Raw genomic sequence first — 14,912 nt, forward strand, 5'->3', positions numbered from 1 at the left:
ATGGAATATTATTGTGTTATTTGTTGTATTTTACTATTACTATAAAATGGAATAAAGTATTGATATATGCTACAAAATGGGTGAACCCTGAAAACATGCTAAATGAAAGAAGCTACATAAAAGGCCACTGTATGATTCCATTTATATGAAATGTCTTGAATAGGCAAATCCATAAATATAAGAAGTAGATGAGCAATCGCCAATAGCTGAAGGAAGGAGTGAAAGGGGAGTGATTGCTAATGGGTACAGTGTTTCTTTTGGGGGGTGATGAAAATGTTCTGGAATTAGTGGTGATAGTTGCAGTGTTGGAATATACTAGAAAACATTGAATTGCACACTTTAAGGGGGTGAAAATGAATTATACCTCAAAAATGCTGTGCTGAATTTCTGTGATCTATATTTTTCTTTTATAAATAGTGGCCAGAAAAAGTTGCACTGATATATACATACTATGGTGTTTGAGTAATAAAATACAGCAGGTCCCCCTAGGTATTCATGAGTCCAGACTGATATGTGAATGACTCAACCAGCATATAAATAAGTAGGGAAGAAGGCATAAATATTTCTTTCAGAAGAATTTCAGTTAATACAGAAGGGAGAACTAGAAAATCATCACTAGAAAATCACAGTAATAATCGCTCATGAATGAATATTAAACAGTCAGTGAAACAGGATATTTACATAGTCTAAAACTTACCTCAAAATGTCTTCATTTTGTGGCAATTATCACATATTCTCTAATACATCTCCCTCTTAGTGGTTTAGTCCCCTTCCCCTTGAGTGTGAGCTAGACTTAATGACTTGCTTCTAACAAACAGATGAAAATGGTACAGTAAGAAAAACCTGGCAAATATCACCTCAGCTTTAAAAATGATCAAGGTTAACATCACTAGTAATAAATCATGTTGATATGATTGCTTTTGATATGATACAACTCGATGGACGTGAGCCTGAGTGAACTCCGGGAGATGGTGATTAACAGGGAGGCCTGGCATGCTGCAGTTCATGGGTCGCAAAGAGTCGGACACGACTGAGCGACTGAACTGAACTGAACTGAACTGAACAAGAAGGGCATATCATCTCTTGTATTCTCCCCTTAAATTCATAATTTTAATCTTTTCATGAGAAAACAGCAAAGCAAAACAGAAATTCTACAAAACACCTGACCAGAACTCTCCAAAAGTGTCAAGATTATGGGAAGTCTGAGAAAGTGGCACAGTTGCAGGATTAGATTAAGGAGCCATGATGACTAAATGCAATGTGGTATTCTGGATTGGACCCCGGAACAAAATAATGGTATTAGTGGAAAAATCCAAATCTGTATCCAAATTAATAATATATCAACGTTAATTTCTTGGTTATATAAGATGCTAACAGAGGAAGCTGAGTGAAGAAGGGTATGTGAGAAGATTCTCTGTAAATCTTAAATGATCTTTTTTTAAAGACTAAAAGCCATTCTACTGGAAAAAGCATCAACACGGGTTCTTTGGGGGATAACTGTGTATCTGGTTCCCAGTTCTCCTCCCAGGTTCATGGTAGGATAATATTTCCCTCCCCTTTGACATTTGGTAGAGCCATGTGACTTGCTTTGCTCATGTATATAAAATATGAGTGGAAGCAATGTTTCATTTCCAGGTAGAAGATTTAGCGCTGACAAGTGGTTTTTTCCTTTTTTAGTAAAATGCTATCAGTTCCCCATATATATTATTTTTAACTGAAGAATGGAGTCCAGGTTTCATCTGACATTAAATATATACTAATAATCTTGCCTGGGAAATCCCATGGACAGGGGAGCCTGGCAGGCTACAGTCCATGGGGTCAGACATGACCGAAGTGACAGCACACACGCAGGAGAAGAGACTCTTCCAATGTGCTACTGTCCTACAATCCAGTGACTAATTGCAACTCATCACAATCCTGAAATTCTGTTTAGTGATAAGAACCCAGAAAATATTTAATGTGAGGACTTCCCTGGTGGTCCAGTGGTTGAGACTCTGGCTTTTCACTGCAGGGAGCCCAAGTTCAATCCCTGGTCAGGAAACTAAGGTCCCACAAGGCCAAAATATATTATAATAATTTTTTAATGTCCTCTTTAATTATTTTTAAAATATTCAGTGTAAAACCTAAGCTGATTTTCCTTTCAACTCCCTTGGGTACATATTTACTGTTAACTAGAATCTCTTCTTATCTTCACTCACAGCAATTATACTTTGGCCTCACTGTGTATCTTCAAGAAAGAACACACCCCTCACATGGACCTGGCCAACAAAGCCTGAGTCTTAAATGAGCAAGTAGACTTTACTTTCTCCAGCCCCACACCTCCAGATTCAGCTGGGGCACTTTGATAGAATTTTTAGAACTCAGAAGACAGACATCTAGGGCTTTCTCCTGTCCTTGGCCCATGCTTTCAGGGGAACAAAAGGCAAATGAAACCATCGACTTTCTGGATGGTGCTGTACCATGGTTCTCTGTAGCATTTCTGGGTAGTATTACGAATCATAGGTTTCAAATTACCTTAACTTGGACTTCTAGTCACAAGGTACAAGTGGAACAGTTGGTCTACAAGGCATATTTAGAGCCCTTGCATGAGGCTCATGAGAAGTGACAGAAGCATGGCCTATAATTAAGACATCAGCTGTTGGCATTCCTCATGTCTTTATCCTCAGGTTGAGGATGAATACGAGGCATTGATAAAAATAAGATAAAACTCTTCAGGTGATTTCAGAGCAAAGTAAGAACAAAACTGAGTACCCCTCGAATCCCTAAATCCTGAAAACTCTACATCAGAGTGCAGTGGTATTTCTCTGGAAGAACCCTACAAACCCAGGATAAAATCCTGTAATAGCACTAGCTTATCATATACAAGTCCTCAAATTCTTGGACACAGAAGACCCTAAACCCTTTCTTAACCCTTGGAAAGAAAGGGCCTCAGGTAACTTCCTCACCCATAAAATAGATGGTAAGAATATAAGGTTGGAGAACTTTTACTTAAGAGGGTCACAGTCCGCAGCTAGCCCGTGTGTGTGCACTGTTTCATCTTTCAACTCATTTTAATCTTTGTGCAGTTTGAAAGATAACCCTTTTGTGATCTCTTCCGAGAAGGCAAATTACTATACTGACTAATGCTTGCAGGCCAAGTGGCTGCCGCTGGTTCGTTAGTGTCTGAGAAAGCCAGAAGACTCCCCCTGCTCTCGGTATCCTGGCTTCTCACCTTTCACCTGGGCCGTTGGCTCTGAGTAGACAGGCTATTTCTGTGAGAAGAACCTAGTGATGTCCTGGTTCAATCCTAGTTCTTTCCCAGTGCCCCAGACAGGAGACAACTGACTCATTCTTCCTTCTCTTCCTCTTTGAACAAGTGAGAGGTCTTCAGATATCTGTTCACACTAAGTGCTCGTCAACATCATTTTCATACCTTCTCCTGGGAGGAGTCATCCCTTAGGGTTCTGGGGCCAGCAAATGACACAAGAATTCTAAAGCCTAATTTCAAAGAATGTCTACCAAAGATCTGCTCCACTTTCTTACAGTTCTAGTAAGGATTAATGTTAATTCAGAAAAGAAACATAAGGACATCCATATTCTTCCCTCTTGGTCCAAATCCACATGAGAACACAGACAGAACTATACTCTGAGATGTTCTGTCCCTTTATTTATATAACTGTATCATGAAAGTAGCCAATGGTGTCTTCAGGCTTTGCCTCTCTAGCACGAGCAGTCTCCTTGCCCTGAGTAGTGATCTTCATTCCCAGGAGAGGAAGTAGACATTGCCCTGTGTGTCTCCCACTGCGAGTTGCAGGGTAGAGTCAGGACCCAGCCAAGGCTCCAGGCAGCTCACTGCCCCTTCACATCGGAACAGGCCCAGCTACAATGGAACAAAAACAGGAGATGAGGGCTACAAGCCTAGGGCCTCCTTACTAACTTATTTGTCGCCCACACCAATGACTTTTATTTAGAAACAAGTTAGTTACACATTATTGCAAGAAGGAGAGAAGAAAACAGTTTTGATCTTCTGTCTTTCCTTACCCCAAGTTTGGTCTCTGACATCCCTTTTGTCCTCCTTACACACACACACACACACACACACACACACACTTACCAGCTGCATACTGGGTCTCTCCCACAGTTTAACATCTCTGTCCTTTGAAGCTGTTACCAGCAACTCAGGCAGCACATGGAGGGCTGTGACAGGGCCTGAGTGAATCTTAGAGAGGAAAAGGAAGAGGTGTGGTGAGTTCTAGAAGGACCCTTCTCAGGCAAGGGAGCAGTGAAGTTTGCTGGGTCAGATCTAGAGCCTCCTCCCCAATATCTTGTGACCTTTCCCTCAAACTCACCTTTCTACGTTGCTGCGTCTTTAGCTCTGTGACTGTTGACCAGCTGTAGGTGTCAGTACATACACATGACTCTGTCTCTGAAGTTTGAGTTGCAGGCCTTTCTGCTTTTTTCTGCCAGATATTATCTGTGATCCATTCTCCTTCATCGGTGCATCTGGCTAGGTTCCACAGCATCCCATCAGAGCTGGCACACAAAAATGAGGACTCTGCCATTTCAAAGGCAGAGTTTGAGCCAGGTCTTAGACTTTGAAGAATCCACCATCCTCCCCAAGGCCATCTCTGGATTCCTTGGGCCCTCCCAACACCACTCACCAGATCCAGGTTTGGCCTGGGTTACTGATATGAGGGTATTACTGGGATTCTCTAAATTCAGATCAAATTCCAGGCACTCTTCAAACTCTCCTAATTCCTTTTGCCCCTGTGAAAGAACAGAGCATTTTGTTTAGCCTACTTGTATCACTGCTTCCCAGACAAAACTCTTCTGCTCTGAGCTGGTCAAGACTTTTCAAAATTTTATCTGTGATACAGTAAAGTACACAAATCTTAAATGGACATCTTGATAAAATTTTACACATGTATCCATCCATGTAATTACTGCCCAAATCAAGCCATAGTACATTCCACCACCCTGGAAAGTTGCCTCCGTGCCCCTTACCCTATCACCACCCCCAGAGTCAACAATATTCTGACTTCTGTCACTATCAATTAGTTTGGCTTGTTCTTGAACTTCATTTAAGTGAAATTATATAATATGTACTCTTTTGTGTCTGGCTTCTTTCACCTGGTATAATGTCTATGAGATATGTCTGTATTGTTCCAGACTACTACCCATAGTGACAAGACAAGAGACATAAAGATAATGCAATTAAGAAAATGCCTAGGTTGATCACTTCTCAGCCTTTTGGCTAAGATAAAGTGTAGTATAGGGGCTTCCCAGGTGGCGCAGTGGTAAGGAATCCAACTGCCAATGCAGGTTTGATCCCTGGGTCAGGAAGATCCTCTGGAGGAGGAAACAGCAACCAGCTCCAGTATTCTTGCTAGAAAAATTCCATGGACAGAGGAGCTTGGTGGGCTACAGTCCATGGAGTCTCAAAGAGTCAGATACGGCTGAGCTACTGAACACCCCACCTAGGTTTATGATTACCCACGATTCTTTTAAACAATAGAATCCTCTTTTGTATCAGTGAAATCTTACAAGGAAACCCAATATAAAACGCTCTTAAGTACAGTTCCAGTTGAAGGAAGAGAAGGGGATTTGGAACCAACTGAAAAGGCAATGGGCACCCCACTCCAGTACTCTTGCCTGGAAAATCCCATGGGCAGCAGAGCCTGGTAGGCTGCAGTCCATGGGGTCGCTAAGAGTCGGACAAGGCTGAACGACTTCACTTTGACTTTTCACTTTCATGCATTGGAGAAAGAAATGGCAGCCCACTCCAGTACTCTTGCCTGGAGAATCTCAGGGATGGATGAGCCTGGTTGGCTTCCATCTATGGGATCGCAGAGTCGGACACAACTGAACGACTTAGCAGCAGCAGCAGCTTTTCACTTCCTTCCTCTTTTACTCAGTCATGGCCTCAAGACTTTAAAATAGTAGTCCTGAACAAATGGTTGTTTTAACACACACCCAAACAGAACTTACTGAGAAAGGAAGAACTTGAAGTTTCATTGACTGCAGGACAAACACACCATAGTCCTGGTGGGTGGATAACATCATAGGATCTTCTGAATAACTTCGCCTGGTTTATAAGAAAGGAAGAGGCTAAGCCCAGGAACACCCCTCCATAAGATCCCAGTGTTTGTTTTAGTTAGACCCAACCTCAGGGTAACCGCTAATCCACTTTTCCTTTTTCTCCAGCCTAAGAGAAAACAGCACTTGGGGTCTTACCAGATTACAGAAGGCTCATCACCAGGCTTCATGTGCAACAACTGCAAATCCGCTTTGGCCAAGATGAGGGAGTGAGCATCAGGGGCCGGGCCTACACTTGTCAGGAAACCTAAGTCCTCCTGAAGAACTCGGTTCAGGTGAAGACTGAAGCTCAAACAAGGCGCATGGACAAGAAAGAGTCTACTTAAGTCCACGTCTCTCGGGCTCCTCAGTTCCCCATGAATTACTCAGCAGTATAGTACAAAACAAACTGTATCACCGTCCCTACAAATTGCCTTCTTTCTGATTCTCTCATATTAGTATTTATCATAGTATCACCTTAATTGCTCAAATTAGGAATCTCTAACATTTTTGTCCTTTCCTTCCCTCCTGACCTGCAACTGATCGATAAGCACTACAGAGTCAACTTTCAACAGATGCCTAAATCTTTCTTTCCATTTCATCCCTGTTGCCCAGATTAGGGTCCATGTTATATCTTCCTGGGACTATACATCATCTGTAACTGTGGTCGCCCTACCTTTAGTATCTCCCTACTACTATCCATCCTCCACATGGCCACTAGAGTTCTCTTTCTACAGTATTGTAAAGTAAAAAAAATTTTTTTTAATAAATAAATTTTAATCAAAAATAAAAATAAAAAATAAAATTCAGATAATTATTCTGCTCAAAATTCTTAGCACTGTGCCCTCTACAGCCTGGCCCCAGTGTATTATTTCAACGCAATACCCCACCACCACTCGCACCAAGAACCCAAAGACTTAGCCATACTCAGAATACACCATGTACTCTCACACCCCTGTGCCTTTTATTAATGCTACCTCCTCTTCCTAAAACACCATTCCCTGCCCTTACTTTAAGCCCAATCTCAAACAGCCACTCTTGTAAACAGTCAATTTCTTAAACTCTGCAACCCCAGGAATTTTATATAATTTATTACAGCAGTGATTACTCCACATATTGTTGGCAGTTCACTTATATTCATATTCCTCTACTGTGAGTTCCCTTAAATAAAAATTACTTTCAATCTGGTTCATGCTGCCTGGCCCAGAACTTAGCATACGGTAAAAACTTGATAATTATTATTCTAATTGACATAATGAGGAGCAGAAAACAATTTCCCAGGGACCTTTTCCCTGCTTACTAACTAATATCCTGTTGACCGAGTTCAGAAAGAGAGGGGAGAGACTTAAGCAAAATCCCAGGTTTAACCATATCCATTAACCCAGCTGCCTCATTTCACCTGACATTTCTGGGTGTTGAACCCTTCTGCAGTTCCACTTGCCACTCACTGACTTTTTCATTAGCACTGACAACAATCAAGGTGTGTACTGAGTACCAGAGCAGAGCACTGATGCAGCCCGGAGCCTAGAAAACACAGTTCAGTTCAGTTCAGTCGCTTAGTCGTGTCCGACTCTTTGCGACCCCATGAACCACAGCATGCCAAGCCTCCCTGTCCATCACCAACTCCCGGAGTTCACTCAAATCCATGTGCATTGAGTTGGTGATGCCATCCAACCATCTTATCCTCTGTCAGCCCCTTCTCCTCCTCCCCTCAGTCTTTCCCAGCATCAGGGTCTTTTCCAATGAGTCAGCTCTTCGCATCAGGTGGCCAAAGGTTTGGAGTTTCAGCTTCAACATCAGTCCTTCCAATGAACACCCTTCTGAGGAACCAGGATTAATGTGTCCACACCCACCACCCCCTTCTACACAGAGGCTTCTACACAATCTCTGGCCCTAGCACATGCCACCAGATACACAACCAGGGCAGAATTCACATAAAACTGAAGTTTACTCCACTCACCTGTACTGTGACCACAGCCTTAGCTTCCTGCCACAAGGTCAGTTCCCCAGCTTGATTCCCAGACACTGCTGCAGAACCGTCTGGGGCCCAGGCCACAGCAGTGATGGCTACAGAACTCCTAGGTCTATATGTGTCATCTGGAGAAGAGAGGAAGTGATTCATTAGGAGCTGGACCACTGCTGGGGTACAAGAGGAGAGAGCAGGCTACCCTTGAACTTCTTGGTCCCACTTACACCACCCGCCTTTCACACCTTGCCTCTCTCCACACCTCACTCACCTGCCTCTTCGGGCACCTGCCAGAGCCGTAGGGAGCCATCCTCTGAGGTGGTCAGCAGGAGGCCTGAGGTCTCTGAAACAGCAGCTGCACTGACTGGGCCGCTGTGACCCAGCAGAGTGTGTGTTTGAAACACCTGGAAGAAAAGGATGGAGATAGAAGAGTGAAGAGTTGACACAACAGGAGGCTGTCCCACTACCCCCTCCCACGGCCCCCAGCCCGGTCCTTTCAGGGAACTCACCAAGAGTGGATGCCACAATCGTGCGGCCCCATCCAATCCAGCAGTGACCACCAGAAGCTCTGACCCCGGCTGACCGGCTGGTAAGATGCAGAGGCTGAGTCAGAAGAAAGGGAGGAGGGAAGAGGCAGTGGGGACCGGAAAGTGGCTGATATCTCAGTACCTGCACGGGGCTCCAGAGCAGCCACACAGTGGCTGATGGGTGCTGAGTGAGCGGGGATGCTGGTCATCTCCACACCCTGATGGTCCCACACTTTCAAGGTCCCATCTCGGCCCACGGATACCACGTGCTCCTCCTGCCCCGGGAAACAGGATCAGAGAAGAGTCACACTGAGCAGGACGTGGGAATTATGGTTCCCATCACAGAGGTGTGGGCTGAGCATTAAGAGCCTAGAAGCTGCTGTCAAAGAAAGAGGACAACCCGGCAATGGGGCCAGGGGGCTCAGGGCTGCCATCCCGCCACAAGGCCGTGACACTAGGGTACCGTGTCTTCATGCTCTCCCTCCCCTCACACCGAGCCTCAGCCTCAATACCCTAACCCTGCCCTCATTCAGGCCCACGCATCTCACTCTTGGTACTTCTTCTGACTTTAGGCTTAGATACCCCGTGCATCCAGCCTCCCAAAGTCCCCTTAACCTTCCAGGGACCCCCCGTGAGCTCTCCACCGCCTTCTTACCACGGCCACCACGGCGCTCACAGCATGCTGATGACCCAGGAAGTGACCAAGCTGCTGTCTCGACTCTGGGTCCCACAGGGCCACGGAACCATCGCTGGAGCAGGAGAGCTGCAGAGCCAGAGGGTGGAGAAGCAGACTTAACCAGCACCCCTCCAGCATCTCTCTGTGCTTATAACATAGGATGCAGGGCAGTAAGCCTTGTGATTAAGAGCAATGGTCGTCCTGCATTCTAATCCTAGTTCCACCATTCATTACTTGGTGACCAGTTCATCTCTCTGGGCCTCAGATTTCTCATCTATTCAACCAAGATAAGGACAGGATACCTAGTGATATGGGGCTGAAGCATCTATATACAGGACTTAATACACTGCCTGGTACATAGTGAGCACTGAATAAATAGTAGCTACTGTCCTTGTTATTAACATAATGGCAGTCAACAACTCTGTCTCACCCTGACAAAGGTGAAAAGTCTGCAACACCCAGGAGAGATCTGTGCCTAGAAGGCAGGGGCAGGACAGACTATGACAAGTCTATTCAACTGTTACTCATTTCTTTTTGAGAACAACAGTGATTCTGTGTTGGGAAACTAGGCTTTACCAACCCTGAGTGCATAAATTGAGACTGATTTTTCACTTAAGACCAAAGAAATCATAGCAATACACGTCTCCTGCAGGAACAGGGCATCCTAAGCCCTTAGAAAGACAGCTCTGTGTTCCTGTTAAGAGCATGGGCTTTCTTATCATAAAGTTTACTGGCTCAGCTTCTTCATTTACATGACCTTGGAAATGGTCTTTAATCTATCTGAGCTCAATATCCTTGTCTATGAAATAGAAAGAATAGCAGTAACTTCTTTACAGGGTGTTGTAAAGACTATATGAGGCAACACATGCTAAGGCCTTAGTCCAATGTCTGACATATACTAAGTGCTCAAAACTATATTAATACTATATTATTATAAATGAGCGTTAGGAATAGGATGAGGTAGAAAGTATTGACCTCCTTCTCCCAGGAATCCTGCTGAGCCCAATACCATCCCAACCCCTTCACTCACCAGGAGGCTGTCTTTGGTCCAGGCACAGCCAGTGACCCAGTCTCGGTGACAGGCAGAGAAGGAGCAAATCAGAACAGGGGCTTTAGGTGTTCTCACATCCCAGCAGAGCAGACTCTGGATACAGGTATCAAGAGAGGAAGTCATCAGGATAGTAGGACAGATGTAGGAATAGCAGGGCCATCTCAGGTAAGAAGTTTCAAGAAAAGAAGGAATAACAAAGGAGGGAGGGTGGGCAGATCCAGTACAGGAGGTTTAGGAAAGCAAAAAGCCAGAGGAAGCAGTAGGAAGAAAGCCGCTAGGGAATCCAGGACCAGAGGGGCTGTGGGCCCCCAAGGGGCTGGAGGTCCATGGGGAGGAGGGTCCAGGGGTGCATCCTCCTGAGACTCACCCGATCCCTGCCCCCGGTGGCCAGCCTGCATCCCTCAGTGCTGAAGCTGCAGCAGCTTACAGGGCCCTCGTGTCCCCGGAGCTCAGTGCCACGAGGAAAGCTTTCTGTCTTCTGTGGCAGCATCAGCAACTGCCTTGGCCACAATCGCACTGTGAAGTCCTCTGCATTGGAAATGGGGAGAGAGGAAGATTTCTTGAAAAGAAGAAGTGAGAGAGGCCTGGAAAGACAAAGGCAATCCTGGGGGCTGAGGATGATGTCTCAAGGCACAGCTCCAAGGGAGGGACTCTGTGAGTCACACTGAGACCTGAGACACAGGTCTGTCCCATGGGAGGTCACAGGACAGGAACGGCAGGACACCCAGCTCCAGCCCTGCAGTTCTCTCTAACCACACCTCCACACTCTCCTCTGCTAAAGTGCCCAGTGTCACTCTGACCTAGCCTCCTACCTAGAAAGGACTAAGGCCATCCTGCATTTTCACCTCGACATCTCCACACGGCAAAATCCCCACTGGGCAGAAACTCACAGAGTTACAGGGTTTACAAAGGCATCCAAGAATCAGGGTTAGGGAACAAGAAGAAAACAGCCTAGACTGATTATGCAAGATAAATACATTTAAAAACACTCTGAACACAGTCAAATATGGTGGAAATGGTATGTTTTACATTATGTGATTTTTACCATATTAAAAGTAAAGTTTAAAAAATAAGTAAATAAAAGCACTTTGAAAGTTGGGGGGAAAAAGTTATATAGGTGTATTTTCACACACACACATATATATATGAATTGAAGAAATGTGTTCATATATTTAAAAGGAACAGTGACTCACAACCCTGCCCACTGTACCTGAGGCAACGGCCAAGAGTTCCTGGGAGGTGGCCAGTCCCAGCACAGGCTTCCGGTGTCTGGACAAGAGCCAGAGGGACTGAAGGGAGCCCCCCTGGAGCAGCCAGCCCTGCAGGGCCCCATCTTCTGCACCACTCACCAACAGCTTAGGGCTGAGCCAGGTCAGAGCGGACACTGCCACATTGAGCGCTTGACCCTGAGCCCCCTGGGAAGCTAGAGAATAAGAGACAAGAGAATAAGCCGCTTGCACAGGAGGCCAGAGTTGGGCAGGGACAGAGGTGGGGGTTTCTTTCCAGGCTCAAAGACTCCAGCCCTCCTCACTTGGGTACCTGAAGAAATTCTGTAGATCCGAATGCCATCTGCTCGGTACCCAACAGCCACCTGTTCACCATCTGGACTGAGAGCCACAGAGAGGGCAGGAGAGAGGTGGGGGGAACCAAGGCACCCACGGGGCCGACCCAGAGACCCGGACCACACCTGAACCTGCGGGCCGAGAAAGGGGCTTAAAGATAACCCACCCTCTTCTCCGCCCCTATTAAAGTCCTCCCTCCAGAAATTCATCTGGAGAGCGTCTGTGCACACACCCACAGCCCTCTCCATGTAGCTCTCCAGCCAAGCCCCTCTAGACTCCTCGACAAAGGCCCCACCCTCACACAAATATTTCCATTTGCTGCCCTCTCCTCGTACCCCACCACCAGCTCTCGGTAACCTGACCTTGCCGTCCTCTCCAGCCGTCAGTAACTGGCACCCAGCTCGCAGGAAATGGGCAGCAGCAACGAAGCCTTGGTGGGCAGGGAAGGCAGCCAGCCGTGCCCCCTCCTGCCAGGCCCACAGCTCTACCATCCTGTCCAGCCGGCCCACAGCCACAACCCGCCCGGGCACACCAAAGGCCAAGGTACGGACAGAGGCTCCCGGGCCCCCCAGTTCCTACATGAAGAGATAGAAACTGGAATGGCAGGGCCTGCTCTCAACCCAAACCCAGAGTGAGCCAGGATGCAAGTGCCTGCCATTCCCCACCTTCCACTCCACTCTCCCGTGCTTCCCGCCACAGGGCCACCCAGCTCCTCTCACCTTGATGACTCTGAGCCCATCCACGTGAAAAAAGCTGAAACTGCCAGCCCAGCTGCCAACGGCTATCACCTGTCCTTCTGGGTGGAAAGCAACGCAGTTCAGGGGCTTGGGACAGGGGTGCTGGGAGGCCAGCTGCCCTCGGACTATGTCCCACAGCTGGAGAGAGAAGGGGAAGAGGACGCGCGATGCTGAACAGACGCCTGAGCTGCTGGGTCCCAGAGCGCCAGGGGCCAACTCGTCACTCCCCAGCCCTCAGCCCGCCAAGCAGCCAGAGCCTCTGCCCCACGGAGAGCCACCTCATGGGGCTGACGCCACGTTTAGGGCCCTTTTCACCACCACAGGCCCCTGGCTGTTACCTTCAGGCTTCCGCCCAGGCACACGGTGGCCAGCAGCCGGCGGTCTGGGCTCAGGCAGCAGCCAGTGATCTGGTACTGGTGAGCTTGGATCTGGAGCACCCTACCCCAGGGAGATAAGGTCAGAGTTCCCTGGCCAAAGCCTCCCTCCTCATTCCCTTTCCCCTGGGCTTCCAGCAAACAGGGAGGGCCCTCATGCCGAGCAAGGGGACCCCTTACCAACAACCGTGCTGCAGGTCCCAGAGCTCCAGGAGCCCATCAAAGGCAGTTAGAAAGAGGGCGTTGTCCGAGAGGAATGAACAAGAGGAAACCCCATCACCGCCACTCACCATTGACCTCTCCTCCTGTGAGAGCAAGCCGAGAAGTCACTCAGGGCACTCCCTTGACCACCCCATGTCCAGCTCCCCGAAGCCCCACCCAGGAATGAGGTGATGGCTAGAAGAGCTGAAGCCCTTGGCTCTCTACAGTCCCTGCTGAGTCTCAAATTATGGCCCTCTGGCCCCATAGCAGGGATACTTGTGAAAAGTGCAAAGCTCTGGGCCCCACTCCAGACCCAGGCCAAGCTCGACAGGTTCAAGTGGGACCTCATGATCCAGGTGAGGTCACATCGTCTCCCCCATTTCAAACCCCATAGGCATCCCCAAGTCACAGAAGATTCTGATTGGTCTGAGTTGGGAATGACCTTATACACATACATATATTTGGGGGAGAAGGGTTGACATGGGTGGAAGAGGAGAGAATGACTGGCTGGGGGGCCCACCTCTCCAGCCTCATCTACTAGGACCCTCCCTTACTTGCACTCCATTGCAATCACTGCCAGCAGTTTAAGGACACGTTCCCCCCGATGTTTGTGCCCAGGCTCCACACTCAACCTGGAACACCTGCCCTTCTCATCCTATGTCCTCTAGTACCTGCACAGTTCACTTAGCTCTTATCTACGTCACATGGCTACATTCTGGTTCCCTTTTTAACCTTCTGTGCCTTAAATTTCAACAAAACTGACCACTTGGTGGGCAAAGACAATGTCCTAAGTCCCGTGTTTCTTTCAGTGCTTAGCACACTGCCTTCAAAGCAAAGTCCAGAGCAAGCATTTGCTGTAGGATTGATTTTTTGACCAAGCCCTTGGGATCCGATGTGAAAGTAAAGTTGCTGAATCAAACAGGGTGACAAAAGGTAGGTTTGGCTTGTCTTGGGCTTCGGGGCAGGCTGGGAGGCTTTTCTGAAGGTAAACTCTGCCCCGTCTTGAGTGTCATACCTGCCAGGTTCTCAGGTCCAAAAGGTAAACTGTCCCACTGGCAGTGCCCACGGCTGCTCTTTGCCCGTTAGGGGAGAAGGCCACGGCTGTGGGGGAGGAGGAAACGGCCAGGGACAGGCTGGACCTACAGAAAAAATATCGAGAAAAGGTGGAAATGAGGGACCAGGGGAAGGATGTGCACTTCTCTGCCTGAAGTCCCCTCTCACTGGTGACTCCAGTCTGTTCTTTATTCTCTAGTTTCAGAGAGGGCTGCAGCTCGCTCTCTGGTAGGGCTTGTCAGCATCTGGGGTCAAGGGTTTTACCTTTGCTGGTCCCTCAGGGTCTGAGGTTTATTAAGCCAACGCAGCACGCACTGGAGGTGCTGTCGCTGGGAGAGCCGGGGGGCCTGGCGGCAAAGAGGCGAGTCCAGAGGCTGGTTGGCTACCTGCTGGTGCAGGAGCAGTGGGTACTGGCTGAGGATGGGAGCCTGCTGCCTGAGGAAGGTGTGAAATGCAGCAACATCAGCCTCAGGAAGCGTCTGTTCCTCGCCAGGGACCGAGGAAGCTAGAGAAGGGATGCAGAGAATCACTGCAGAGTCAGCCTTGACTTCCACGAACCCCAGCGCCAAGCCAATCATATGATGTGTCCAAAATGCTAAGTCTTAAAGTGTGGCCCTCTGGTTCCAGATCAGGCACATCTGTTAAAACTACAAAGCCGGGCTTCCCTGGTGGCTCAGTAGTAAAGAATCCACCCGCCAATGCGGGAGACAC

At 47.7% G+C, this 14,912-nt stretch overlaps 1 protein-coding gene across 3 annotated transcripts in view; it reads right to left on the reverse strand.

Annotated features, from left to right (window-relative positions):
* Window positions 1–3,626: 3,626 nt before the first annotated feature.
* TEP1 (telomerase associated protein 1) overlaps window positions 3,627–14,912 on the reverse strand; it is a 41,011-nt gene continuing 29,725 nt past the window's right edge. The window contains exons 34-55 of one of the 3 annotated variants that reach the window (XR_005718759.1): window positions 14,466–14,706; window positions 14,164–14,287; window positions 13,128–13,252; window positions 12,912–13,011; window positions 12,556–12,711; window positions 12,199–12,411; window positions 11,814–11,967; window positions 11,485–11,697; window positions 10,642–10,802; window positions 10,254–10,367; window positions 9,203–9,310; window positions 8,690–8,822; window positions 8,530–8,606; window positions 8,292–8,424; window positions 8,015–8,151; window positions 7,454–7,578; window positions 6,214–6,357; window positions 5,968–6,064; window positions 4,641–4,746; window positions 4,329–4,512; window positions 4,094–4,198; window positions 3,627–3,859 (exon numbers count right to left, since the gene is read on the reverse strand). Coding sequence is in view for 2 of the 3 variants with exons in the window: in XM_040227063.1 (XP_040082997.1) it covers window positions 3,737–3,859; window positions 4,094–4,198; window positions 4,329–4,534; window positions 4,641–4,746; window positions 5,968–6,064; window positions 6,214–6,357; window positions 7,454–7,578; window positions 8,015–8,151; window positions 8,292–8,424; window positions 8,530–8,606; window positions 8,690–8,822; window positions 9,203–9,310; window positions 10,254–10,367; window positions 10,642–10,802; window positions 11,485–11,697; window positions 11,814–11,967; window positions 12,199–12,411; window positions 12,556–12,711; window positions 12,912–13,011; window positions 13,128–13,252; window positions 14,164–14,287; window positions 14,466–14,706 (3,095 nt within the window). In the remaining variant the exon portion in view is untranslated. The other 2 variants (XM_040227063.1, XM_040227064.1) reach the window with 2 other exon arrangements.

Source organism: Oryx dammah, unplaced genomic scaffold, assembly GCF_014754425.2.
Source record: "Oryx dammah isolate SB20612 unplaced genomic scaffold, SCBI_Odam_1.1 HiC_scaffold_26, whole genome shotgun sequence".
NCBI classification, from domain to species: Eukaryota; Metazoa; Chordata; class Mammalia; order Artiodactyla; family Bovidae; genus Oryx; species Oryx dammah.